At 40.5% G+C, this 27,699-nt stretch overlaps 1 protein-coding gene and 1 pseudogene across 6 annotated transcripts in view; both read right to left on the bottom strand.

Moving 5' to 3' along the window:
- Positions 1 to 10,166: 10,166 nt before the first annotated feature.
- Samd13 (sterile alpha motif domain containing 13) overlaps positions 10,167 to 27,699 on the bottom strand; it is a 44,297-nt gene continuing 26,764 nt past the window's right edge. For 5 of the 6 annotated variants that reach the window (XM_087212983.1, XM_004841373.4, XM_087212985.1 and 2 more), the window contains 2 exons: positions 27,553 to 27,664; positions 10,167 to 11,322 (listed from right to left, as the gene is read on the bottom strand). In XM_087212983.1, the coding sequence (XP_087069109.1) occupies positions 11,179 to 11,322; positions 27,553 to 27,664 (256 nt within the window). In that variant the 3' untranslated portion in view covers positions 10,167 to 11,178. Of the gene's footprint in view, positions 11,323 to 20,326; positions 20,435 to 21,422; positions 27,665 to 27,699 lie in introns of all 6 variants that reach the window. The other variant, XR_015451956.1, reaches the window with a different exon arrangement.
- On the bottom strand, positions 12,232 to 20,316 carry LOC147827624 (dnaJ homolog subfamily B member 6-like; annotated as a pseudogene).

Raw genomic sequence — 27,699 nt, 5'->3', positions numbered from 1 at the left:
GGAACAGAGGTTAGGTAGAACTCTTGAAGACATTGGTGTAGGAAAAGATTTTATGAACAAAACCTCAGTTGCTCATGAATGAGCACAAACAATCAACAAGTGGGATCTCTTCTTATTAAAAAGCTTCTGCACAGCAAAAGAAACCACCAGCAGTGTGAAGAGACAACTCACAATGTGGGAAAAAATCTTCACCTGTTCTTCCTCAGATAAAGGTCTGCTATCCTGAATCTATAAAGAACTTCAAAAGATCAGACCTCCCAAATTTAAAGACCCAATCCGAAAATGGGCATCTGAAATGGACAGACATTTCTCAGACAAAGAAGTAGAAATAGCAAATAAATACATGAAAAAATGTTCAACATCACTGGTCATTTGAGAGATGCAAATGAAAACAATGCTGAGATTCCACCTCACTCCAGAAAGAATGGCTGCTATCAGGAAATCAACCAATAACAAATGCTGGCAGGGCTGTGGGGAAAGAGGAACCCTGCTCCACTGCTGGTGGGAGTGTAGACTAGTGCAACCACTGTGGAAATCAGTATGGAGATACCTCAAAGAATTAGGACTGGAAGTCTCATTTGACCCCGCTATTCCACTGCTGGGGATCTTCCCCAAAGAATTAAAAGAATCATACCACAGTGATATATGTGTGCCCATGTTCAAAGCAGCACAATTTGTAATAACTAAAACTTGGAAACAGCCCAAATGCCCATCAACTGGAGACTGAATAAAGAAAATGTGTTTTTTATATAAAATGGAGTACTACACAGCCATAAAAAATGAGAAATTAGAGACATTTATGGCTAAATGGATGCACATTGAGGTGATACTCTTAAGTGAAATAAAAAGGATGCACATGTATAGATACTGAATAGTTTCTCTAGTGTGAGAAACTGAAAGTGTAAATAAGGACTAAAATGTATAATAGGTAATGTGAAATAGGAAGAAAAGGGGCAAAGGGGAAGGAAGTGGGAGGGGTAGGGGAAAGGATAGAATGGAAAAATGGAAACAAAATCTTTGTAAATAGGGAGGAATGGAGGGGTTGAAGGGAGGGCTGGGAAAGAGTGAAAAATAAGAACAAAGAGAGATTATGTAAAGGTGCAAATTTCCAATGATGAATGTCATTATATTGTATCCCTAAAATGTACCAATGATTAGAATGAATAATTGATAATGCAAAATAGGAAGAAAAGATCCAAAGGGGTAGGGGTCATGAGAGGGGCTGGGGAAAGGAAAGAAGGGAAAGGAAAAATGATGAGAAATGGAATAAACGGAAACAAAGTCTTTGTAAATAGGAAAGGGTGGAAGGGGTGAAGGGAGGGCTAGGAAAAAATAAGAACCAAGATGCATCATGTAAAGGTACAACTTCCCAATGAGAAATGTAAATGTGTTGTATACCTAAAATGCACCAATAAAAGAATTTAAGTAATAATAATAAAAAACCCCCCCAAAACCAAAACACCGAAATCCATTAAAGAAAAAAAACTGAGTGAACAAAAATAACCGAAAACCAAAAGCAAAGAAAAAGAAATTTTTCTGGGATTTCAAGCCTGTTGTTATCTTCTGGCAGTGTCTTGAGGCAGTGTGCTTTGCTCTCACTGTTAGATAAAGGAGGCAGTGGGAGCCCAGGTCCATACTGAGTAATCACCAGCAAGCCAGTGGTAGTATTAGAGTGGGTTGCTGGTTCTGGGACTTTCAAATCCATGGAAATTCGGACTGAACCTGGCCTCTGGTCATGGGGGTGGGGCCTGAGTTGTTAAGCTTATAACATTCTGGGTGTCTCTTGCCATCCTGACCACAGCTCCCTGACCACGGATGTCTCCAGTGGATGCTCCCCACCCACTGACTGTGGGAGTTTAACACTGGGAGTCCTGAGATGAAGCCAGCCTGTGGCTGCTCTGAGCCCAGGTTCATTTGGCCCCTCCCTAGAGTGGCTTCCAGCTAAGCATCCTCTCCAGAGGCTGTGGCACCCACTTGGACTGGAGTCACTCACCATCTGTTGTAGCACACAGCATCTACTGCTCCATTCCACTGGTGCACTTCTCTCTGAAGACATCCATAGTCACCTGCTTTCACTGTGTCTCTGTAGATTTGATCTTCCTTTTTCACCAGATAGAACTCAGGAGCTAAGGAGAAAGTGCAGATTACCCCTTCCTTTTTCTGGGTTAAGGTAGCTTTTTCTACCATTAGTAGAAATATTGCTTCACTTTTCCTGTGGGCTCCAATTTTTCTATCAGATCCTTGGATCCCGGGGATCCACCTCCTTCCTCTTTTTCTTCCCCAAGTTGTTATTTTCCAATATCTGGATTCTAGTACTTGGAGAGGCTGATTTGTTACTGCTCAGCCATCTTCCTGAAGGCTCCAACTCAGTGCTAGTAGAAGTGTTTCTGATAGGGGAAGATTCTATGTAAGGTTTATGGCAAAACTCAAATTCATAAATTACAACATAGACTTCTAAGGTTATGAAGCAAAATCATGTTATCTGTAATAGAGAATTACCACTTTGAAAAAGAGCTCCTGGTTTGTTACTGGATCTTAGTAAAGATAAATGTCTGAAAATAGGATATCAACAGACCTTGTGGTCAGAAGTGGTCATCATGAGCTGGATTCTATCTAACCTACCAAATACTGGGATCTAATGGGCTCATAAGCAGTATCTTGTAAGATGGAAATGAGATATCCTCGTCGGGCACACAAAGGACTGGAGAACACAAGAAAGGACAAGAGCAGGTGGCTCAGATCCCCATGTTATCTACCACGATTTCTCCAGCACTTCTTGCACTTATTGCTGTAAGAGGAGGGTTGATCTTAGAATGATGGCGAATCCTCCCAATAAGTCCATCTTTGGAAACACACCAATGGGTCATCCACTTTGTGTAGCATGTTCCTAGGATAGATAGAATGTATACAAACTCATGGGCAGTGCAAATGGCTTGTTTAGTTGGCCAGGAAGCTGGGAAGAAAATGGTTAGGCAGAATAGATTGGGAAGAAAGAAGAGGCTTGTAAATGCACTTATAAGAGTGGACATTAAATGTGAAGATTGTTTTCGAGTACTAATTAATGTCTACCAAAGAGCATCTACCATGGAAGAGGCACGAAATAATCAAGCAGACAGAATGACTTAGCCAGCTAATGTCGGGCAGTCCCTGCTATTGACAATTCCAGTGCTAGTGCAATGAACTCATGAATAGAGTAATTGTGGTGGCAGGAGTGGGGGCCACACATATGCCCACAAGCAAGGGATCTAGCTTACTGTTAGCAAAAACTTTTGTTAACAAATATCCAACTTTCCAACTGTAGCACCAATACTGAGTGATACCTTGATATGGCTCCAATCTTTGAGAAGGCTAACCAGCTACTTAGCAGCAAGTTGAATACATCGGATGCCTCTCAGTCTAAAAGGGGCAATGATTCATCTTGACTAAAACGGAAACATATTTCCTGCCCACAGGACTAAACTGGAAATACTCTCCAAGGGTGTACAGAATCCCATACAACATTATTCAGGCCAAAGGTCCCACTGTAAAGGAGAGATGGTAATCTGCAAGTGACCATATGATCTACTGTTGTAGCACATACTGAACTATCACAAAGCTGCTGGCCCAGTAGAGTGAAGGAATGACCTCTTACAAGTACAGCCAAGGCGTCAGTGTGGAGGGTACACTTGTGAGGCTAGGGTACTGTCCTCAGGATGCAAAGTTCCTCTAAATACTTGATTCATATGGGGCTATGTTCCAGAACACATGTGTCTGGTAACCAAAGTGTAAGAATAAGAATGAATCTCTTTGCTTTCACCTCTGTGATCCACCTGGGAAACATATGCTTCTCAATCCCCTCAACTCTAGGCTCTGACTCTAATGATGTTCTATTCCTAGGAGACACTTTTACCAGGGGATATACAGTGGAAGCGATTCAAATTTAAATATAAAGAATTGTATAATCAGCAAGCTTGACAATTCTCAAGAAAAACAGCTATTCTGGCATGTTGCAGAGGGGATCATGATCAGACCAAAATCTTAGAATGTTTATGAAGGGGAAATGATGTAGAGTGTGACAATGCTGAATTTTAACTGAATGGTGGAGGGGAGCAGTGACATACATAACTCAAATCACTGCATTCTTAGAAAATCATAGAAACTGAGTGCTGAGATAAAGCTCTAGCTGTTTATTTTAGACAGGTGTCACCTGGACTGGTAGACATTAATAGAACTGTGCAAGGTCTACAGATAAATGAGTAGCAGATCTGAGACCAGAATCAGGTGTTCTGATCTTCAGTCCAGTAACCCCTTCCTCCTGTACTAGGGATTCATCACTCCAGAATTGTTCTTTTTGAGTATGAATGGACTAAGCATGTGTTAATTTATTCTGCGTTCTGCATCCACAGAACACTGAAGGCTGATGAATGATCTTGGTGACTGGGAGAAGTCACTTTAGCATTAAAAATTCATTATAGAAATCTACCCAAATAGATAATTAAGCAGACGAATGCCAACCTAATTGGCTCAAATTAATGAGTGCAGCTCCACTCAGATTTTAACTTTATTTTGTTTTGAATTTTTGGTGTTACTGGCCTGTACCAATCTTCATGAAAATCACACAGGTATCACAAAGCTCCCTTTAATTAGTCTCACAAAAGCATCCTGAATGGCACTGCATGATCATTTTGGATTAGGGACAGGATCCATTTAGAATATACCAATTCTTCAAACCAACTTCTTAGGTCTTTGGAGGCCAATAAAAACTTACATGCATTTTTTTGCAGTACATTTCCTTTAACTTAGCATAACAATTTTTAAAGGAGCTTAAATAATGCAAGTTTTTCTTACTTGTTTTACTTTGGCTTATGTCCCCTTATGGAGATAGACTTCTAGAACTACTCAATATCCAAGGACGTAAAGAAGTAATACTATTTTATTTTTTAATCATTAGTATACATCAAGTAAGCAATATGTGAGGTTGGCATGCATTTAATTAAGTGAATGTACAAGTCTGAAGTGAGGTGAGATTGCAGTAATAAAACCATATTTTAATGCACGTTTTAAGTCATACCAATCACTGTATGGTAGACTTCCATTCAATTCCCAATCAGCCTTCTGAGACCAGCATTATAGAAGGACCTCTAGCTTTTCCACAGTATCCATCCTCCTGTCCTTGTTTAGCTAGACGTTGGACTGCCTGCAATGAGACTACAGCTCCCAATTTCCTTTACAGGTAGGTATTACCAAGTGACTAAGTTCTTGTTCTCGTTTGGAAGTGGAAGTCATTTATAATTAGAAGTGCTGCCTGCAACTTCTCATAACAAGTGCTTTTCTTTACAGCTTCTTCTTGGCTGGAGTACAGTTATGATGGCTGATGTCCAAGCAGCCATCTTAGGCCATATAGGAAGCTATGTGTTGGGACGATGGAGTAATTTGTGTTAAGACTGGGGCCTAACCATTATGGAGTAGACATACCAACTCTGGACCACTGACCTTCAGAAGTCATATATATAATCAGGAAATTCTATCTTGTTTCAATTATTGGTTTGGGGGCATTTTTATACATTACCTAATTGAGATGTGCTGTAAGTATAAAATACACATTGGATTTCAAAAGAAAAAACTTTAAAATATTATGAAGTGTTTCATTAATTTTATGTCAATTATATATTAAAATATTTTGGATTTATGAGCATAAAAGTCATATTATTGAAATTATTCAATCATTTTCCTGGTCCTATTTCCTTTTTCTTTTTTAAAATATGGCTACCAGAAATCTTAAAATGATGCACATGGCTCACATTATAATTTTTCTGGGCAGTGATCAGCTTGTGCTACTTGGCTGTGTCTGCGTGAAGGAAGAGAGGAAGTACTGAGGCAAAGAGGAGGCCACCACTCAGCAGGTAAATGGCAGGGCCGGAGGGAAGCTCAGCTCCACCTGATGCACTGCTTTCACCCACTGCACACAGCCTGTCTCACATGGAGTCTTTGGGTTCAAGTCTGGAAAAGAAAACACCAACCTGAGCAATAACTCTTAAAAGGAGGAACTGCTCTCTGTTTGAAGAGTTCCCCTGACTCTTCCTGAAGATGTTTATAACTGGATGGTTTTATAGTATTACAGTCAAGTCAGTCATTTCCCAGCATGTAAAAATAGAATGAAATCTATTGAAAAAAGGATACAAAACACAATTTACTGAGTGAGCTCTGCTGCCTTTGATGCAGAAAGAAGACATTTAACTTTAGATGTTTGCTACAAATAAATTTTACAGATGTCAGAGCTAGAGGCCCTTCTGATAAAACTTGTGTTACCTCACTTTTCTGGAAGTTTAGGGTCTTTAACCCCTGTGACCAAAGGTGCCCCATGGGGTGGTACCTGAGTGACAGCCCAGGACATCTTGGTGCATCTGTCCCTTTACTGGTTGCTGGTAATCTGGCTATCTGGGCCAAGGCATCCCCGACAGGTACTAAGCACAGTCAGTGTTATTCACACCTTCCTTCGCTGACCTTACCCTCACCTCTGCTGTGATAAAGATGTAGACCAGCCCATGTTCTGTGAAGAAGGGTGCATTTTCTATTTGCAGATGGCTTAGCATCCCAGCTTTCCTGATTTCTTCTTTAAGACAACCGTAGACAGGAACTCCCTGATCGGAGGCACAGAGATATCAGCTTACCTCCCTCCTTGGGGGCAGCCAGGGACTTCTCCGGATTCTCTTGCAGGGTCTTCCATTGTTGACACCAGTCTGGGCTACACACAATGGTCCCCTGAGGTTCCCCACTTCCAAGTGATTATAAGACACACACAGCCACAGCCACCGAGTGACCTTGGACGTGATCATTTTCATCTCTCTCTTTCTATACAATACTGCCACAACTGGCCAGAAATGGTACCCAGACTATTTAATTGCCTACAGAGCTACAGCGTGAAACTAACGAGCTATTCATTAATGCACCCGATGCACTCCCTCTGCTTCCTGTGGCTTCTGTTCCTGGTTTAGAAGCAGAAATTAACAAGTTTTCTCCTAAGAGGCATATCTGTCCTGCAGCACTCAGCTCTTTGAAGATTTAACTTCATCCTCCAAATCATTACAGAAAACACTTAATGGCTCTGGGCCCAGACCTGACCCCTGCAGATCCCATTTGCAAGGATCGTCAAAGGCAGATGATTCACCATCAGTAAGTACCTTTTGCATTTGGTCTCCAAATATGGATGTGGTTTTGGGCGACTGTGGGTCAGTAAACTTTGGTAAATTACATTCCCCAAAGACATACTCCACTAATATGACCAAAGGACAATGTGTGCCCCTGACGGCATATGCTAATCTCAGAGGGATAAAAATCTATATTCATGTAGGAAATTTATTGAGAACAAATGAAGACATTGCCAACCATTGACCTCCTTTTCTTCATATTCATCATCATGTCCACCAAGGATCAAAAACAATGCTCAGATATAATGCAATATGCCATCTCGTTTTTCAACTAAATCTATTTGCAGTCTCTGGTTCCTGAATTAACTTATTCTAAGGAGACTCGTGTGTGTGTGTGTGTGTGTGTGTGTGTGTGTGTGTGTTTGCTTTGTATTGCTCAGGGGATGAGTGATATCTAAAATTCAAATGCCTTTAGAGTCCAGGTACTTAATGTAAATGTGTGAAGTTGCTGGTTGTAACCATCAAGGAATGGAAGATACTAACAAATAGGAACTTTCATGCTCATTAGAACATACTACACATACTGGATTGCTAAATGGAAAACACGTCAGTTTAGATTCCACCAAACAGTGGCCAGTTTGTGATCTAACCTTTAAATTAAATCTCACTTGTAGGATCTGAATTTAGGGCTCAGATGTGGCACGGGGAGAGAAAGTGGAGCAGCAGATACTTTCTTATATCCCTTCTGATATCCTGTCTGGGTTCAATCAAGTTCAACATTAGTCAGCTCTCATATGAACCTTTGCTATATACTGTCATCTTGGCCCCGTCTTCCATACACATTCATGAAGTGCTTTCCCGCACGACACGTGTGTTTGCTATCCACTGCAGACCAAGACTATGTTGATAGAAATCCAGCGTGATCTGAAAAGGAGTCAGACCCTGTCTGTTTTTTACAGCTGTTTGGAGAGGAAGGCTGCCTACCTGCTGAGTATCAAGCCTCTCTCTCAAGCTTGTTTGGATCATGCTGCTCTCCCCCTAGATAAAAGGATGAAAGCACCTTCTGTCATTGTGAAGGCACTCAGGCCTGCCAGCCACAGGTCTTTATTGTGAGAAAAGCAAACAACCCTTAACTTGCTGATGATGCTGGAAAGATGTCCTCAGAGGCTAAGGAATCATTTTATACTTTTCAGTTTGCTTTTAAATTATTTTCCTTTCCCCTTGCCCTGAACAAAAATTTACAGAGAAGTGCAGGTCTGAAATTTAGTTGAGTTAGCAGAGCCCAAGCTCAATCTGGAGAAAAATACAGCTGAAGACACACTTTCAAAGTCATTTACTCTGAATGTTTAGTGGCCTACTGACAGTAGTAAGTACAAGTTAACCCTAAATATCCCTTCTCCCTTATTTACAGTTTTAAAAGGAAAAAGTGGGACCAGTTAAGTTTAACAAAATTTACTTGAGCAAGAAAAAGATTCTGGGACCAGACAGTCCTGTAGTCCAAATATAGTTTAGAACCCCCCCCCCTTTACAATGTAGTGAGCTAGTTTTATAATCACAAAGACATGAAATGACATACAAAGATGATTATCAATTGGTACAGCTTAGTGTTGCCTTATTTGGGCATAATTTGGCAACCTTCCACTTGGGATTGGCTAAAGGGTTGGCCACTGTGATTGGCTAAGGCTCAGTTGCTTAGTTTCAAGGGTATGCTCTAGGGTTGGAGTACACTTGCTTGTGCATTACACTAAGTTGTAGTTCACTACATACCAGAGACCACTTGGAGCCAAATTTTATCGCCCACATACAGAGGCAGGTTTAGGTCAAATGTTTTTCAGTTTAACAACAGAATAATGAGACTTTGAAGGTTTGTTCCTTTTCTTATTTCTTTTCCTTGCTGGTTGGAATTCATACAGTGATGGTAATTGCAGAAGCAGTCTTTTAGGTCATGAAATGATTCTGGGAATGGATGTCATGCAACATGGAACACTAGGAGGAACCTATGTCCCTAACATCAAGAAAAGCCATACTCTCCTGGTCCTCCTGGATATTCGATGTCCTCTGGACATTGACATAAGAGATAACAAGGCATCTATCATGTTTACTTTACCTGGTTGGGGCAAGGGAGGCAGTTTCTAGCACTCATAGTCAAAATTATCCCAAAGTAATAAAAATATAAAGTGGATGCACAAAAGTAGGTTCGGACATTCCTCATGCTGTCTCTTTGAGGTAGCAAGAGGTGAAACATCATCACTGACGTACTGTGGGAAATTCCTTTATAAAAGTTCTAACCAAGTTCATCATTTCACTTTCACTTTCCACAACCTCCCAACCCATGCCAGGTCTCCATCAGCTGCAGCTCTCAGCTCTTGCCTCCATCGTTCCTAGCACTTACCTGTGCTCTGCCTGCCTTTTTACTTATTTTGTGCTTGCTGCCTTAAGTAGACAGTGGGAATTGGGGAATAGAAAATGTCTCTTTTGTCACCACTTTTCCCATTTACGGTGCAAAACAAAGCACTACTTCAGTTCCAGGCATCCCATGAGCTCCCTAATTGAAATAATTTGGAAGCTTTTTGACCCTCACTCACCATACCATTTCCTATGTTCTTTCATTCTTCAGATTTTCTATTCTTTAGAGAAATTCTCTCTACCAGGGACTGAACTATGACACACTCTAAAATAGAGGGAAAACTCAGGGAGTCTCATCAACTCTTTGCAAGGTCTTTTTTGTGGGAATATGAACTTTTGCCTAGAGGGAAGGGTCATCGCTTTCATCAGAATTAAGAAAAATTATAGCCTTAATAGGAAAATAAAAAATCTTCAGCTAAAATTATACCTGAAATTGTTGGGTAGGGGGGTAAGATTAGAAATGAGATTATGTGGATGATTCAGTTTACAAAGAAGATAAATTCACATATAGATCTATATAATTATGTATCTAAAGACTTTTTAAAATCTTGATTTTTTTCCATGGCTTTGCTATCTCAATCCTTTGTTCTTGAGGAAGTGACACAAAGAAAAAAATCAAAGATACACTGGGAATAAAATGAAGCAAAGCTTTATTGCAATCACAAAGCACCAATTTGACGAAGTATCAACACACAGATATTGAACAAATGTCTCTTTGAACAGAGATGTAGCAAGCCCACTTTTTCAAGTTCTTAAAAACAAATACTTAAGCCAGGAATCAAGCAAAGCATAGGATAATTTAAAAAATATCACAGCATCAAGAAGGAATATATATAAAAATATTCTGTACCAGTAACAGGCTTTTTGATCTATAACTCTTGACATTTTTTTCAGAAACAAATGACTATAAATACAAACCATAAAGTAAAAAAATGCTTTCTTTAGAAACAAAGAACCAAATGTAAGCAAATCTATGCAGAAAATACCATTACCCCTGTGACAGTTAGGTGAGTATGGATGGCTATCCCAGTACACAGCAAGTTTCTCTTTTCAGAGCTACAATTCTGTTCCTGAAGGGGTCATGATGCATGTTCATTTCAAACATCCCAGTATGTCCCAGTGAAACCTTAATAAGGTCAAGTGGAGTACCCTCAATAAAAAGGGTGTTGGCAGTTCCATCCACGTAACACAAACTCTACCGAGCAGAGGAATTCAAGACAGCAATCCCTTTCTCTTTTCTCCCCCTCTCCAAGGTTCCTTATTTTTACTCTATGTCTGTAAGTCAAAGATGCTCATTTCTTTAAGTTTCCTTTCAAAAGATGTTTGAGAAAGCAATCTATGAAGAAAATCCTTATGACCTTAAGCTTTTGTGGAGAGGGGTATCTAGTAGTGGCAAAGATCGTTCTAGTTGGCAAATTCCACAAGGAAAATCATTCTGTGCTTGCCTGGTCCTTGCTCCTCCTAGCTGAATTCAAGTCAGCTGATGGATTGCCTAGTTTATCCCATAGGATAACTTTTCATTTGGTTGAAATTTTTTACATATACATATGTATGTATGTATGTATTGATTTGCAAAGTTTCATCACACGAAACTAAATTATGTCATCACGTATTTTTTGAGGCCTAAGACCCCAATTTGATGGCATTATGAAGAGTTGTTCTTTAAATGCTTTGTCTGGAGAGGCTTTACATGATATTCATAGATTTTCAGAGCAGGCCCCAATTTTAACTGAAGTCCTGTTAACACATCATTCCTTGTCATCAATAGAAGGGATTTCCCATCAATTTCCTATAATGGAAACAGAAAATAAAGTAAACATGTAAGTCCAAAAACTCAAGGATAATGAAGGAAAAAGGAAGTTCAAAGGCAACAGTTATACCAGTTGTCCTGAAGCTCAAAATTACTTTTATAGCAGTGTTAAAATGGAAAAAATGAAATCTTTTATTTTTATCTTCTTTTACTTGTATGAGGTATGATTGAAAAATATGGTGGATGTTTACACTTAAAAAATTATTACAGTAAAAGACACATTATTGTTAATCTCCTTCAAGATACTTCACCTTACTTTGAACACACTTATTTCATCATTCTTGTCACTAGCTGCAGTAGTTCTGGAAGTCCTCTTTCACAAGTATCTTTAGTTACATTGTTGTGGCTACCTTGTTGAATCAATTAAAAATGTTTACCTTTCATGACCATGTTTACTTTAGGGAAGAGACAGGAGCCACACAGTTCCAGATTTAGTGAATAAGGTGGAGGAGTACACGCTGTAATGTTTTTATGAGCATGTCTTTGTGTTGGATGGCACTAGGGAGCAGCATTCATTGTATTTTTGATCACACCTTGTGAGGACACTCACAGAAGAGGACTTCCAGAACTGCCTCAGAAAATGGCAGCAATGATGGGAGAAGTGTGTCTGAATCAAGAGGGAGTATTTTGAGGGGCATTAATAGGAATGTGTCTGGCACTGCAATTATTAAAAAAAATTTTTTTAATATTCACTGTATATTTTGATCATCCCTTTTATTTAGAGGTTAAACACAATCCATAATTGATCTTGTTTTCAAGATCACATCACAAATGTCATACCTTAATGTAAATGTAGTATCTCAACTCAACTAACAGCAGCTTTACAGCTGTAAATCCTAAGGATATTTACAGTTGGTAACATATCGATCAAAGATGTTGCTTCTAAAAGGAACAAGAACAGTTTCCATTTATTAAATATATCAAAGTTTATGTAGGATTTTCTTTGTGCCTAATTTCTAAAAAAACTATAAATTAGGATGGGGAGAAATCATTTTTACTTATTTATAGGCAAGGCAACAGGGATCAAGCAAGAAGTTAACCAGCCTAACTTAAAATCAGAGAGTCAGGGAAGGGTGGCAAAGTATTTGAACTCTCATCTGCCTACAGTCAAACTTGATTTTTTCTTTTTTCAAACCCAATTTTTAAAAAATCCCCTTTGGCCCCTCTGGATACTGAGAAATAAATATGTGTTGCCTGGACAGTCCAATGGATTTAGAGTCTTAGGTTTCCAAGCACCTTGTCAATCACAACAAGCATCTATAAAATGACTTACCCTCTGGGAGATTCCTTTCACTCTTTTGAAAATAGAATCATTCTACTTCAACCAGAAAATCAACGTCTCCACATTGAGGACCCTGATCACATCACTCTCAAGGGATCCTCAAGACCGCACACTGTACAGAAAAGGGTATGTCCCTGGAAGCTGCAAATCCCTTCCCTGTTCTGCTCACAGTCCATTCCCCACCAGGTACAGGATCAGGTGTGCTTCACTCCAGGTACTGTGGAGATTACAAAGCTTTGAGGTAAAATAAAAATGGGCCTCTCACAAAAGCACAAGGCTGAAAATATACAAAGCGTTTTAAAATTTTTGGAAAGGAAGTACTGAGAATGCTGACTGCTACCTTATTTTTGTTATTGTTTATGGTAGAAACTTTACGTGTCTTAAGAACCTGAGCTGGCTCTCAGGAAACTTGAGGTTAGGAGATGGACCAGCTGTTGTTCATGATTTTACCCACACACTCCTGCACCAACCTGGAGCAACAGACCGGGGCATGTGATGTACAACTGGAAGTACATAAAATTGTGATTCCCTCCTAGGGAAGCCATTCCTCCCTGGCTCTTTCATGTTCCTTTCCAGGCTGTAAGAAAAAACACTTTGAATGCCTGAGAGTGTGGAAGAAATAGGATCAGGTTAGGGCTTAAGAGAAACCGCTTTCTTCTTCAGGCAACTCCCTTCCTCTTCTGTCTCCTTCCTTGGTAATGTGGGAACATCGGGTTTCTGAAAGGATTCTGTGAGAAATTGCTCTTGTACAAGTTCCCTGAGCTATGAGTGATAAAATTGTGTGTCACTGTTCCTTCCACCGTGCTAGGCAGGACTGTGGCCCCCACTTCTCTTGTCAACCACCTACTAGCACGAACCACACCACAACAAAGGATTGCTTCAAACTGGCCTATGACTTTTGGAAGCATTTATTTTGTCAGTGACTAGAAGACAAAATATCTCACATTAATGTGTGAGAGAGAACTGTTCAAAACTAGAGCAGATTAAAAACACAATAGAGCAAGAGTGGAAAATTATTTTAAGGACACAGGAACAAACTCTCTAATATTTAAATGCTCTCTCTCTCTCTCTCTCTCTCTCTCACACACACACACACACACACACACACACACGCACAATTAGTAATCCTAAAGGCTACCCATTAGTGAAACCTGTATGTTTGAGATTTGCCTCACAACTTCCAAAATGAACCCCGGAGCTTCTGGCACCCAGAGGCCACAACAGCAGAACTGAAGAAATTGTGAGGCCCCAGGAATCTGAGTCACAGGCAACTGCACCCGGAAGAATACTGACTGGGAATGTTTACTGAGCAGCAAAGGCCTTCCTTTCTCCATCTTTTTTTTGCTGTTGTTGGCCCATGCTTAGCCCTCTTCATATTTGAAACAGGCTTCAGGAAGAGAGGACACTGCTTCCATTTCTGCACGACAAGAAAACTTCCTTTACTAACTCAAAGTGAATTTAAAGCAAAAGTCTGCTGGCAAAAAGTCCTTGCACAACTCAGGATTTCTGATACAAGCCAACTTTGTTTGTAGAAAGTGCTGAAATTTGGGTTTTACATAAGACAAAATGACAAATCATATTTTCTACTCCAATTTGATTTTCCCTTTGTTCAGTGCAGACACTGCAGTCCACCTCACACCAAAGCTGGTAGAAGAAAGCTTCATCTGGATGTCATCATTATAAAAAGAATATATGCCATGTTGTTGAAGTAACATGGCAGCTCAGAGGTATGAGGGTGGAAGAGAGCAGAACAGAAATGTGAGCTCAGGCCAGGCAAACTGCAGTCTGAGCCCCGTCTCTACAACTTACTGTGTGACCTTGCGTAAAGGACTTAACTTCCCTGAACTTCAGCTCTTCACTTGTAAAATGGAAATAAGCCTGGGAATGACTTGATATAAAGCACCTAGCATAGTGATATAAAGCACCTAGCATAGTGCTTGACATAAAGGAGGCTCTCAGTGACTACTAAGTGGAAATTTAAGGGCTTTGAAAGAAATGAGATGTTTTCTGAATCCAAATCCATCTTCTTGCTTTCTGTTGGCCCTTTGCAGAAGGATGTAGGCATGTTCCTGTTCAAGTGCCAAAATTTTACGAGGAATAAAGTGTTCAGTAGTACATAAAACCTTTGTCCTGAAAATCACACATATAGAAAAGTTCCTGATTAAAAAAGCTAAGTGGGGTGAGGCGACACATGTTTGTAATACCAGCTATTTGAGAGGCTGAAGCAGGTGGATTTCAAGTTTGGGGCCAGCCTGGGCAATTTAGTGAGACCCTCTCTCAAAATAAAAATTGAGAAAAAGGAGTGGAGGCTGGTGGAGTGTCCCTGGGTTCAATTCTTCAATCCCCCTCCCAACAAAACTGCTAATTTGTCACATAATAAACTGTAATAAAAGATTACAATTGTGAATGAAATCCAAATTTTGCCATGCCATGGTGTGCTGGAATGAGCCTGGACTGGAAACTGGAAGACAGTGATTCTACTGCAGACTCTATCAGTAACTTTCCACAAGGAACAGATCCCACTCTGCTCATTAATATAGCTTAAAGGGGTTGGTGTGTGACCAGTTTCAGCTATACAAACATCCCAAGATTTTGCATTCTATGTAAATCATGATTAAAGTCAAAACAAAAATATAATTTCACAACTTGGGAAATGAACAATCATTTGTTAGCTTTAGTGAAACTCGGCACAGTGATTCTGTCTTCATGTGAAAGTCACCTTCAAGTTCCTGTCAGGCCGTAAAATCCAAAATGTTTGCCTACTTAATAAGTTCCAGCAAGTACTCAGGCATTGAAGAAAGGTTTAGAGAAGATAGATCTATATTTTCAATGAGGGCGAGACCCTAGATTTAAAAATAAATGAGTAGGATCCTTAAATGTCATAGTTCAGTAGATAAGAATGTGCAGTAGGGTAGCACACCATTTTACTGCTTATTAGGTGGGGCCTGGAGCAAGTTCCTTAATCTCTTTAAGCCTCATTTCCTTATCTAGATGATGGGAAAAAGCAGCAACTGAATTTCATTGCCTAAAGGGTTTTTGAGATAACACATGTGAAGGAGAATTCCAGACATCTACCGAGCACTCAGTAAATGCTAGCTGTATTAGTCAGATTTTTGTTGCTGGGACCAAGTACTGGACACACACAACTTAAAGGAGGGTTTATTTTGGTTTGGCTCACAGTGCTTTCAGTCCACTGTCAGCTGGCTCCAGAGCAGAAACATCATGGCAGAAAGGAACGATGGAGGAAAAGTGCCTGACTCATGGTGGTCGCAAAGCAGAGCAGATTGACAGAGCCAGAGAAGAAGGGGCCAAGGGACCACAGACCAGGTATAGCCCCCCAGGTCATGGCCCCAGGACCCACTCCCTCCAACTAGGTCCCACTTTCTAATGGTCCATTCAGCTATGAACTCATTGTTAACTCCTTGATGAGGTTAGTGGCCTCACAATCCAATTGCTTCTCTAGGAATCTCTTAATGCAGGGCAGTTCACTATCAAGCCTGACTGGCACACGAGCTATATATATATCTTATTCCTGCTGGGCAGAGCGACACATGCCTGTAATCCCAGAATTTAGGGAAACTGAAACAGAAGAGTTCCAAGTTTGTGTCCCATCTGGGCAACTTAAGGAGACCCTGTCTCAAAAAATGTAGAAAAAGGATGAGGATGAGGATGTAGCTCAGTGGTAGAGGCCCCCTAGCTCCAGTACTGCAAAAAACAAAAATAATAAAACTTAACTCATTATTTCTCTTTCTCTGTTACATATATCTAATTCATGATGACAACGAATTGAGCCTGATTTTCATAGGGTCCGTGTAAAATGCATTTGAAGACAGGTGGAGTGGGAAGTCAAAAATCAAAGAGAAAGGGGCTGAGAGAGAAAAAGAGCAGCCATGAAAGAGGCAACTGGGAAACAACAACATAGGCCAGGGAAGAGCTAGAAGGAAGTCAATGGGATTTTGAGGGAGAGCCCTGCAACTGACTCTGAAGGCCATGTCTGTGTTGGTGATTTCTACTGTACCAAATAGTGTGTAGGGGAAAGGGACAGAGAGCTCAACTTAGAATCAGAAGACTCAGTTGTGGAACTCTCCTGTGTACTAGTTTCTTGTGTTAATATTTGGCCCATAATTCCCCTCCTCAGTGAAATGAGAGATCTTAACTAAGCGGAATTCGGCCCATTCCAGTTCAACACACTCTCAGACTCCAATTACCTTTGATAAACATCAAGACACACCGGTTTCATATGAAAGTCCCTGGTAAAGAATGTGCCACCAACTTCTTACCAAAGACATGAAGGGATCTGATGAAATAGTTTTTCTTTCTCCATTTCAGTCTGCCCCCCATCACATTTTCTAGAACTTTCTTTGTAACAACCCTCTTGCCATTCACTATCTGGCTACAAGTGGTGACCAGTCTGAAACTTCCCATTCCACTGCTTACAAAGGGTACACATGTCTCTGAAATAGAGGGACTTGATTTGCAGCCAAGGGTTACAAAAGTGGAAAATCCTGAGTCCAATATGGGGTTCACATCAAAGGAGGAGGATTGGGATCTCCTGGGCCTATCCATGTGGCCAGTAGAAAAATAATCTCCTGAGAAAGGTTCATCCTCCTCAGAGACATTCTTAAAGACATGGTGTGGCCTCTTAAAGTACAGTTCCTCCTCCAGATGACTTTTATCCCTGCCATTTGCTCTGTTTTCCCTTTGGGTGCAGTTCCTTCTGGCCCTGTCACAGTCATTGCACTTCTTGGCATTACACAAGACCTTGTAGGCCTCTGCTACTTGTTTGAATTTCTCCTCAGCTGCCTCCTTATTCTTGGGGTTCTTGTCAGGGTGTACCTGTAGAGCCAACTGGTGATAAGCCTTTCTGATGGCAGAGGAGGAAGCATCTTGAGATACCCCCAGTATTCTGTAGTAATTCACCATGGTTCTTCAAACAGCCTTTCCTCACCAAGATACACAGTTTATTTTCTGAAGGATCTCCGTATGACATTGGAAAGGAAGACGGTGAACTGTTCAAGTTCACACAGTTGATTCTTGCCACATGGTTTTTGAGATGCAATTTCTTCGGGGGGTGGGGAGGGGAGAAATTCCTTTTCCCGTAGAGATCCTTCACATGCCCACCCACACCTTCACACTGCACGGTCCCCTGGGAGGAGTGACTATGAGCTCAGCGTTCCAAGCCAGTGACACTCAGCTGAAGGTCTGCCTCCCTTGCTTTCCTATTGGTGGAAAACTTGGGGTGAATAATAGACATCTTAGGGAGGCTTTTAAAAAAGATACACAAGTAAACAAATAAATAAATGCTGATTGGCTTACTAACAGAGAGAAACTATATGTATGGTTTAAAAGTTTTTACCTCATCACAAGCTAGACGAGTCTTGCACTTGATTCAGAAACGCCATGCATTCTGGGTTATGTGAAGGCCCATGCCTTCAGTGAGTTCAGGAGTGCTTCCCTGTGCTACTTAATATTCACCATTGGCACCAAGTGAGTGATAAAGGAGCTGTATTATAAAAAAATCTGTATACATTTCTAATTCAGGTAAAAGAATAAAAACTCATTTAATCAAATGAAGAAACTGGGTCACAGAAACTAATCTAAGTAGATTATAAAGAGGATAGGTTGGGGGAATACAATTAGACATGAAGACTTCCCACGTATTGTCAGATAAGACTTCTTCAGTTCTGGTAATGTTAGCCTTTTCTGAAATGTATTTCTGGACTTAGGAACCAAACTAAATAGAAGCACCAAAACAGCAAATGCTTTAAAAATGAAGAGCTTGGGAGCCCCAGTGTAGCAGGACTGCTGGTTGTTGCCGTTTTTGCAGGACATACAACTTCACATTTCCTGATCTAGTTTGCAGCCCTGTGTGGCCTGTGACTAAGTCTGCAGAATGAAATGTGAAGGGTGCAAGTGCACCTCTTCCAGGCCTGCACCCTAAAACCACCTCAGTGGGCTCCTCTTTCCCCTTTTTCCTTGCACCAACTGATCTGAGTGCCCAGATGAACTTGAAGGTTACCAGCTGAAGATGACAGTACCCCAACAGCCTGGGGCTTTGAATTACAGTGAAGCAGGGCATTCCCACCAGCCACTTTGGGTTATTTACATGGGCAAGAAATAAACTACTGTTGTTAAGCTACCGTACATGTTTTCATCTACTTGTGACATCAGTTAGTCTACTCTAATACACACATCATTGCTATAATTTCACCTTCACTTTTAGAATCTACTTTTATGATGTCATCTACTGAAGAGTCCTACCTCTGTGACACTAAAAGTCCAACATCCTGTCCTCTCTCTCCCTCCTCACTTTTGTTAAACCCGGTTTTTCATTTTATTTCATTTTCCCCAGGGTTGTGAGTCCCTGTCAGGCTCTTTTGTATAAACTCTATGGTTAACCATGAGAGCTATTCTCCTCCTAGCCCTCTAAAACAGTCTTCTGAGGCCGTTAGCTTGCACTGTGCCCAGGGCCACATACCCCATGGCCCATCCAGGAGAAGTCTAGTTCTCCAGCTTTTCTAACTGCTCTACTCAGTGCAGCTATAAAAACAAAACAGAACCATGAAGATGGAATAGTTCACATTTGCAGTTTACCAATCTCAGCAGAGTCAGTACAATATCTCAGCAATTCTTTCATTTATCCTTAGTCATCTGCTTCTCCTATGCTCCTTGGTGGCCATTACTACTCTCCTCTGGTTCCTTACTAAACCTCTACTCTTACCACTCCACTCTAGAAGAGGACCTTGCTTTTTGTTTAGTTAAAAAAAAACAAACCCAGAAGCTGTCAGTAACTCTCTTAATGTCTCAGAAGACAAGTTGTGTCAGTCAGGGTTCTTGGAAGAAACAGAACCCATAGGATATTGGTTAGATATAACCAAGGTGCAAGTTGGGAAACTGAGAGAGCTGTCAGTGTAATTAAATCCAGGTCTGAAGGCCTGAGAATGGTGTGGTGGGGAAGACAGAGTAAGTCCTAGTCAGGGTATGAAGGCCTGAGAACCTACCAGGAGTACTGGTGTCTGAGGGCAGGAGAGGACATGTGTCCCAGGTCAGACAGCGAGTGTGAATTTGCCCTTTCCCGCCTTTTTCATTCTGCTAAGGTCATTGATGGATTGGCTATGCCCACCCACACTGAGGAGGGCAGCCTTCTTTACTCAATCCACTGATTCAAAGCTGATCTCGTCCACAATCACCCTTACAGACACACTGAGAAATATCGTTTTTATCCATGTCTTACTCAGTAGTAATTCTTTGGTGTTCTTTTTAAAATATTTGAATATTTTATTGATCAAATTGAACCATTAGGAATATAATAGCTGACATTACATTTAAAAATATTTTATTGTGGTAAAACATGTATTACGTGAAATGTCATGTTGACCATTTCTAAGTATACAATAGCATTGATTACAATTATAATGTGGCATACTCATCACCACTCTTTTAAAATTATTTCTATCGCTTCAATCAGAAACTCTATCCCCATTAATTAATAACGCTTCCCTCCCTTCACCCCCTGATAGCTTCCAATTTACTCTATGAAGTTGCTAGCTGTTTCATATAAATGGAATTGTATAGTATTTGTCTGGCTTATTTCACTTAGCATGGTGTTTTCAAAGTTCACTCCTGTTCAGCAAACATCAGAACTTCATTCCTTTTTACAACTGCTTATTCCATTTTATGTGTACACCATATCTTGCTTACCTATTTATTTGTTCATGGACCCTTAAGTTGTCTCCACCTTTGATTATTGTGAATAATGCTGCAAAGGCCACTGCACCAAGTAAGCATCTGAGCTCCTCTTCTGAATTCCTTTGGGTGGAAATGCTGAGTTATATGGTAATTCCATGCTTAACTTTTTGAAGAGTTACCCAACTGTTTTCCACAGTGGCTATACCATTTTATAATGCCACCAGCAATGCACAAAAGTTCCAATTTCTCTATCCTCGCTTCTCCATACTCTTTCTTTTTCTTGGTACTGGGGATGGAACTCGACCTCCATACTCGTTTGATCTCATTCCTTTTCATTTAACTTTCCTCAATTCCCCATCATTTTAACCTACTCAACTCTTTTGGCTACTTTCCTGCATGTCTGTAAGTCTGGCTGTCTCCTCTCTTAGGAAAGAGCCTGCGTGTCTGCATGACCCTCCAGCTACCACCTCGCACCCACTGGCCTGCACTCCACTTGGTCCTCCTCTCTCCTGGGCTCCACACTCCTCCTCAACAACACCATTGCAATTACTTTTGCAGACTTCACATCAGTCCCATACCTCACTGCTCTTGACCCTCTTGAGGTATTTTGAACTTGGTCCCTTTAGCGGTTTCTATAAAACCTCTCATTACTGATTCTCTCCCCACTTCCCTGATTATATTTTCTCAGTTGTTTTTGGAAGTTATCTTTTCTCTCTCAACAATTAAAATTTTGGTGTTCCTCAGGGTGTCACCCTTGGCCCCTTTCCCTTTCTAAACGCCTCTCTTGTTCTCCCCCACCCACCATGGCTGATGATGACTCTCATACCTGTTTCTAGGCCTCACTCTTCCCCTTAGGAGTCTGCTAGATAGCTTCTCTTAGATGTCTTACAGGCCCTCAAATTTAGTGGGCCCCAATCTATTATCTCTTTTAAAACTTACCTCCCACATATGTTCTGGTTAATGGCATCACTTTACAACCTCCCAATCTGGAAACATGGCAGTTATCAAAGCCTCCTCCCTCTCCCACCTGTGAACATTGGGTTTAAGCCCGTAGCTACAGCAGAGAAAGAGACCTGGCAAATTTTCCCCCTCTGTTGGCCATGATTACCTTCTTTGGCTGCTTTCCAACTGTTAGCCTGTGATGGTTAACTGATAGTGTCAACTTGAGTAAGAAACATCCAACTAAATTGGATCAGCATGGTTCTGAGTGTGGCTGTGGGAATCTACTGAAGACAGAAGACCCACCCTAGGGTGGCTTGTCATCTGAAAGGAATAAAAGGGAAACAAAGGAGGAAATCTCGCTTCTATTTCTTTGGAGGGGCTCCAGCCTTTGCCTTCACCTTGAATGTCCTCTGCTGGCTTCCAGTGCAGACTCTTCAGCCTCCAGTACACTTTTCAGCCTTCCATTGCAGACCCTTTGGCCTCCTGATGTGGACTTGCATGGGACACTACCGTGAGCTCCAGGCCTTCTACTGGATCCTTCGTATCTCTAGCACACAGACAGACCGTTTGCACTCTTCCACACCTGACTCTGGGCAGCCATCGTAAGCCAATCTTGTAAATTCTTACATATTTGTATATCTTCCAGTAAATCTATTTTTCTAGTAAGCACTGACTGATACATAGCCTTACCTGTTTGCTTGTTATGTTAATATTTTTTCTAAATATTTATGGACTGAAAAGGCAAATCAGCAGAGTCTGAGTTGCCACATTCTTTGTTTATTATGTTATAAAATATTTTAAGCATTTCAATAGCTGTCATTTATTAAGACATAGTAAGCATCAGAGCTCCTTGAATAGTCTCACTACTGATATTTATTAAATGCTAATAAAGTACTTAATTTCCAATTTGTGAGGTTTTGATTGGCCTAATTCAGAGGTGATTTACTATGAACTTAATGAAGCTCAAGTTTCTGTTTAACAATTTGTAGTCATACTTTTGTAATTTATTTTTCAAAGGTGGAATCTTAGAATTGCATAAACTCAAGGCCCCATAAAACCTGGATGTTTCCCTGTCTAATTAGAAATATCCATCTATAATCACTAGAGTTGAATTCAACCAGGGCATGAACTAGGATAATATGCTCAGCGCTGCTCTCATTGGCTTTTCACCTAACTACTCCATTTTGAGGTAGGCAGTATGACTTGGCAATTTGCAGCAATAAGAAATTTTATTTATCTTCATTAATTCAGTGACTCCAGAAATTTACTCAAAGTTAGCAGTAAGCCAGCTGAAAAGAAACTCCAATCTTCATGTTTCAAATGAATGACTTAACCATTGGGGCATTTCAGAGTAAAATACTGTTCATATTAAGGTGGCTTGAAGTAAGGAGGTAAAAGACTAAAACTAATTTGTCACCTTGTACTGCATATTGTTTTGTCATGATACTCAGAGAAAAAAATGACCTCAGACATATATATTGTTCTAGATATAAAATTACTGATGTCACTCACTCATAGGTACAAAACATGGGAACAATCTGAACTATATGACAGTGATTGAATGGCAGCTCTCTATCTTCTGCCTTCTTCTTATATATTCTGACTATTGAGTCAGACAGATACAGACATAGAAATGAAGTGACTACACTACAGCAGGGAGAATTGTCTTTGTGACTCGGATCCAATTTGAATGGTCTCGTTTATACTGGAATGCCACAATTTTTTAACTGGCATCTAAAAGCATTGTAATATAGATGCCAATAGAGATTTACTTTGTCAAATTTACCCTTCAGAGTTTGACAAAGTAAATCTTATCATAAATGTTCTCTCTGAGGAAGGTGGACATCCTTTTGAATAAGTCAAAATTGTCTTTCTTAAAAACCAAAGCTCTTAGGAAAGTGAAATTCCTGAGATACCTTTGATTCTTGAAAAGCAAGCATCCCATATCTATAAACAAGTGCCAATTTCTTACCACCTATTCAAAATAATTCTTCAAATCGTTTTTATACTGGGCACCATAAGCATACTTCATAAGGACCAGTTCCATGATCACACCTTTGACTTTTAATATAGAAACTTGAACAATATTTTGTTTGTTGAACTAAATATTCACTTTATAGAAATCTGAGTTTTAGAGAGGCACAATCCAGGATCATCCAGTGAGCATGAGGAAACTAGGAGGAAATAAGCCAGAGTCATGACACCAACCCCTATCCGCCACTGAAGCTTCAACTATCCATGTGGTAGAAGATACCTGGGAAAAGAGCCACTGCACCATAGTGTCAGTGGGAAGCAGATGGTGCTGATGGTGCTATAATCGCTGCCTTCTCTGGGAAAGGTTCCCACTGCTTCCTGCTTTCACAACCCAGGGAACATTTTAGAGCACTGTTAGTGAGTCCAGTGGGCCAGTAAATAGCTGCATCTCTGGTGACACAGCCTATGTGCCAACCCAAGGGGGAGCAACATTACTGGTTATAAAAGAGGTCTGACCAGAACAGTAATATAGCCTAAAACACACACATTATTGACAATGGGTCATTGATGGTTGAGTGGGCAAGAGCTTAGACCTTCCCTCTTGCTAGTTCTTATGGCTTAAAACTGTGGCTCATGAATGAGGTTCAAACCAGGATTTCCAGAAAACTTGATGGAGATAAATATGCCAGGGGGAAACTTAATAGACATAATCATTACATGGCAGCAGGATGTCACACAGGGAAAAGGAAGTAAGGCAAAGGTCATCAGCTTAATCCAGCTGCCTCTTCATACCCTAGGAACTGGGGATGCCATTCCTATCCTTCAGAAGAATCTCACTCAGTGGCCTAATATCTTGCAAATAGTCATCATACTGCTAGAAAGCGTTATCTGAGTGTGGCTGCTACAGCAGAGTACCCAGCAACGTACAATGAAACCACACCATGAAGACAGATTCTCCTCTCAAAGTCAGCTTGCTTGTGAGAACAGGAAGCAGTTGTCCACCATACATGGTGGGCTTGTTGGGCATCAGTGTCAGTATCTTAGTGCGGAGAGCTCTAACAAGATAGTACAGATTGGGTGGCATAAACAATAGAAATTCATTTCCTGCAGTTCTAGATGCTTGAAGCCTAAGATTAGGATACCAGCATGATTGCTGTCTTGCTGATGACTCTCTTTCTGGCTTGCAGATGGCCAATTACCTTTTTGTTTATCCACACATGGTGGCAGGGGTGGATATCAAGCTCTCTGGCTGTTCTCAGAAGGCCACTAGTCTTATTATGGAGCTCCAATCTTATGACCTCATCTAAACCTAATTACCTCCCCAAAATCTTACTTCCTAATAACATCACATTGTGGATGAGGTTTTCAAAATATGAGTTTGGGGGGACACAATCATTCAGTCTGTAATAGTCATCCATGCAACAATAAGCTCCCCACATCACTGGTAACTGGACTGCCCTTTCTGAATCGTCTCTGTGCAAAGATAGTTTGGTGACTTCTCCCTGTCCCTTCCCTGTTTCTATCAAATGGAAGGAAGAACTTTCCCTCAGAAGACTGTGGGTTGTGGCTGGTCATTCTTATGGCATCTCCATGGCTATGATCTAGAAATGTGCCTGGAAGGGTCATGAGTTTAGGGTGGACATGTCAGGATGGATTTAGTGAGTGAAAGCCACCTAGTTGAAGTCATTGCCAAGAAGACTCTGGAAGTGAGACTGACTGATGGAAGAAGCAGGTTAATGTGGGAGAGGGCACCTGCAGCAGGACAATTCTTAGTCCTCATAAACGTCACAGCAATGACTTGTCCTACTAGCCTGAGCCTAACCAGGGACTCCCTCCTACCTTGCCCTCTATTTCCTTTGATGAGAAGAGGAAAAGCAATGAACATTTTAGAAATTTCAGACCTGGATAATTTCCAGAGAATAATCATGACAGACTTCACCCACCCAGCTACCCTTCCATAAGAATGAAGGAACTTGAGTTTCTGGACCAGGACTGCAAAACTTCAGGCTTCTGGGAATTCATTTCTCAGCTCCCAAGTTGGCAGACTCACCACTGTAGCAAGGAGATGTTCATTTCCCCTCTGTAGGATTTCTGAATGAAATGTTCCTCTTTTCATCTCAGTGTTCCTAGTGCCAGAATGATGTCATCCGTGGGAGAAAGGTCTTGCTCCTGGGCCAAGTTCAGAGCTGGGAAGTACCATCTCTGAGGTCATACACAGAATCTGGAAGGCCCAGAGAGCACACTTCCCCCAGTCTGGGACATCTGCCTCAGGGGAGTCTGAGCAAAAGCTCCATCTGAAAAAGCTTTTGGGCATCTGGGAATCTGGCCAAGAGCCCTATTAGCTAAGTTTCTTTTTTTTTTGTTAACCTTTCACAATATTATTTAAATTTAATTTTAAGAGAGAGCTATTCAACTGCAATAACACAAGTGGACATTATATTATTAAAAACCAAAGTAAAATATGTTCCAGCTGATATCTTCCCCATTTCCAACTTGAGCTGTTATGTTTCCACTACAATTTCATTATAGAAATTTTCAGACATAAAGAATAGTTGTCCATAGTTTTAGAGTAACATACATATTCCTACCACCTAGATTGTACAATAAATATTTTCTGTACTCACTTTCTCACATAGCTATCCAAGCAGTCATACCTCTATTTAATTATCTAATCTATATTTTGGATGCATTTAAAGGGAGGTCACAAATATCAGTACACTTGCCCTCAAATACATCATGCCATGCTGTTCTCTAACATTTTTATAATTACTTTCTTTTGGAGATAGAACTTAGAGACTACGTAATGTGCAAGTATGAATCATCGTATACACCACAGTATATGAAGCGACCAATCCAGTGACTTATAATCCAAGGACTATCAACAACCCAGAAAGTACCCTCATAGCTCTTCCTAATCATTTCCCACTCACACTATCCAGAGGCAACCATTAATTTTTTTTCTGTTGTCAGGTCTGAAATTTAATACAAATGGGCCCATTCAGCATTGTTTTTATAGAATAAGACTTCTGTCACTCAGTGTAGTGTTCTGAGACTCATTCAAACTGTTGTATATGTCAGGAATTCATTCCTTTTTATTCCTGGGAAGTATCCCATCGTATGAACAGAACATATCATAGTTCCTACATTCATTTCCTATTGATGTACATCCAAGCTTCTAATTTTTGACTACTATAAAAAAGCTGCGAGGAACAATTTTGTACAAATCTCTTTATAGACATATGTTCCCACTTCCCTTGGGTAAATACCCAGAAGTGAAATTGCTGGATCATGGGGTAGACGTATGAGTGTTTATTTTATACTCCTAACAATAATGTAGGAGATTTCTAGTTGCTACACATCCTTGGGAACATTTGGTACTATCGGTCTTTCTAATTTTACTTCTTCTGGTGGGTGTAAAGTGATTTAAATTTCTATTTTGGCAAATTTTCCAAACTAGCAAGAAATACATATGTATAAGGTTCAGGTTTGGAGAAAATGGTGGTTGACAAGATTAAAATATGTGGTATTAGAAAAATTACTTCATCCAAACTCAGGCCATACAACCAATAGCTTGGAAATTACTAATGCTGAAGGGACATGGAAGAAGCAGCCAGATACATTCTGCAATTTGAAGTTCCCTCAACCATATTATAATGTTAGACAAATGAAGTTAATACCTAGAAAACTGCAGCACTCATTGATAGAGAATTAGGAACTCTTGTTTCCCTACAGAGCTGACCTGGGTGAATCAAAATGCATCCCCCAATTTGCTTCTTCATGGTCAAATCCCCTGGAGAACCATCTCTGTAGAGCTGGCTCAGCCAAGAAAATAGAGTGGTGAATCACCTGGACAATTAGGAGAAACACCTATCCCCCTCTCTCTCTTTCCAAAACCAACCCTGGATCTCAGGGAAAGGAATTCACATTTTTGAGCATCAGCACTGTGTGCCCAGACCAGTCAGGCAATTTTTATATCTTGTCCTTTAGTTCTTACAACAACATCCTATAAAGTTATTTGTTGATAGCCTCATGTTAGATGTGAAATCAACCCTTAGAGAGCTATAGTAACTTGTGGTGGGTCACACACTAAAGAAAAACCAGAATATCATTCTAAATCCTGCACTCTATCATTGCTGAAATAGTTCAATGAGTGTTAAGGCCAATAGTAGAGGGAAGGAATTACTCATCTGTCACTTGCATTCTCCTTCACCCTCAGTTTCTTAAAGCCTCACTGCTCTTTGGTGCTCTTCCTCTTTACCCCATTCTGCTCACTGTGACAAGGGAGGGAATTATGTTTGCCATGTTTCTTTAGACTTAGGTACCTGCTCCTGAAAAGCATGAGCTTGTTCCTCAAATCCTGCTGTTCGGAAATAATTGACCACATCCATCACGGCCCAGTCGGCAGGATCAGGTGGTCTCCCATTTTCCATGGAACTGCAAAACACAAATTCAGACACTTATCATAGTAT

This window comes from Heterocephalus glaber, unplaced genomic scaffold (assembly GCF_053883595.1).
Source record: "Heterocephalus glaber isolate CG9 unplaced genomic scaffold, H.glaber_assembly_v1.0 deba00001442, whole genome shotgun sequence".
Lineage (NCBI taxonomy): Eukaryota > Metazoa > Chordata > Mammalia > Rodentia > Bathyergidae > Heterocephalus > Heterocephalus glaber.
This window is presented reverse-complemented; position numbering and strand designations above follow the sequence as displayed.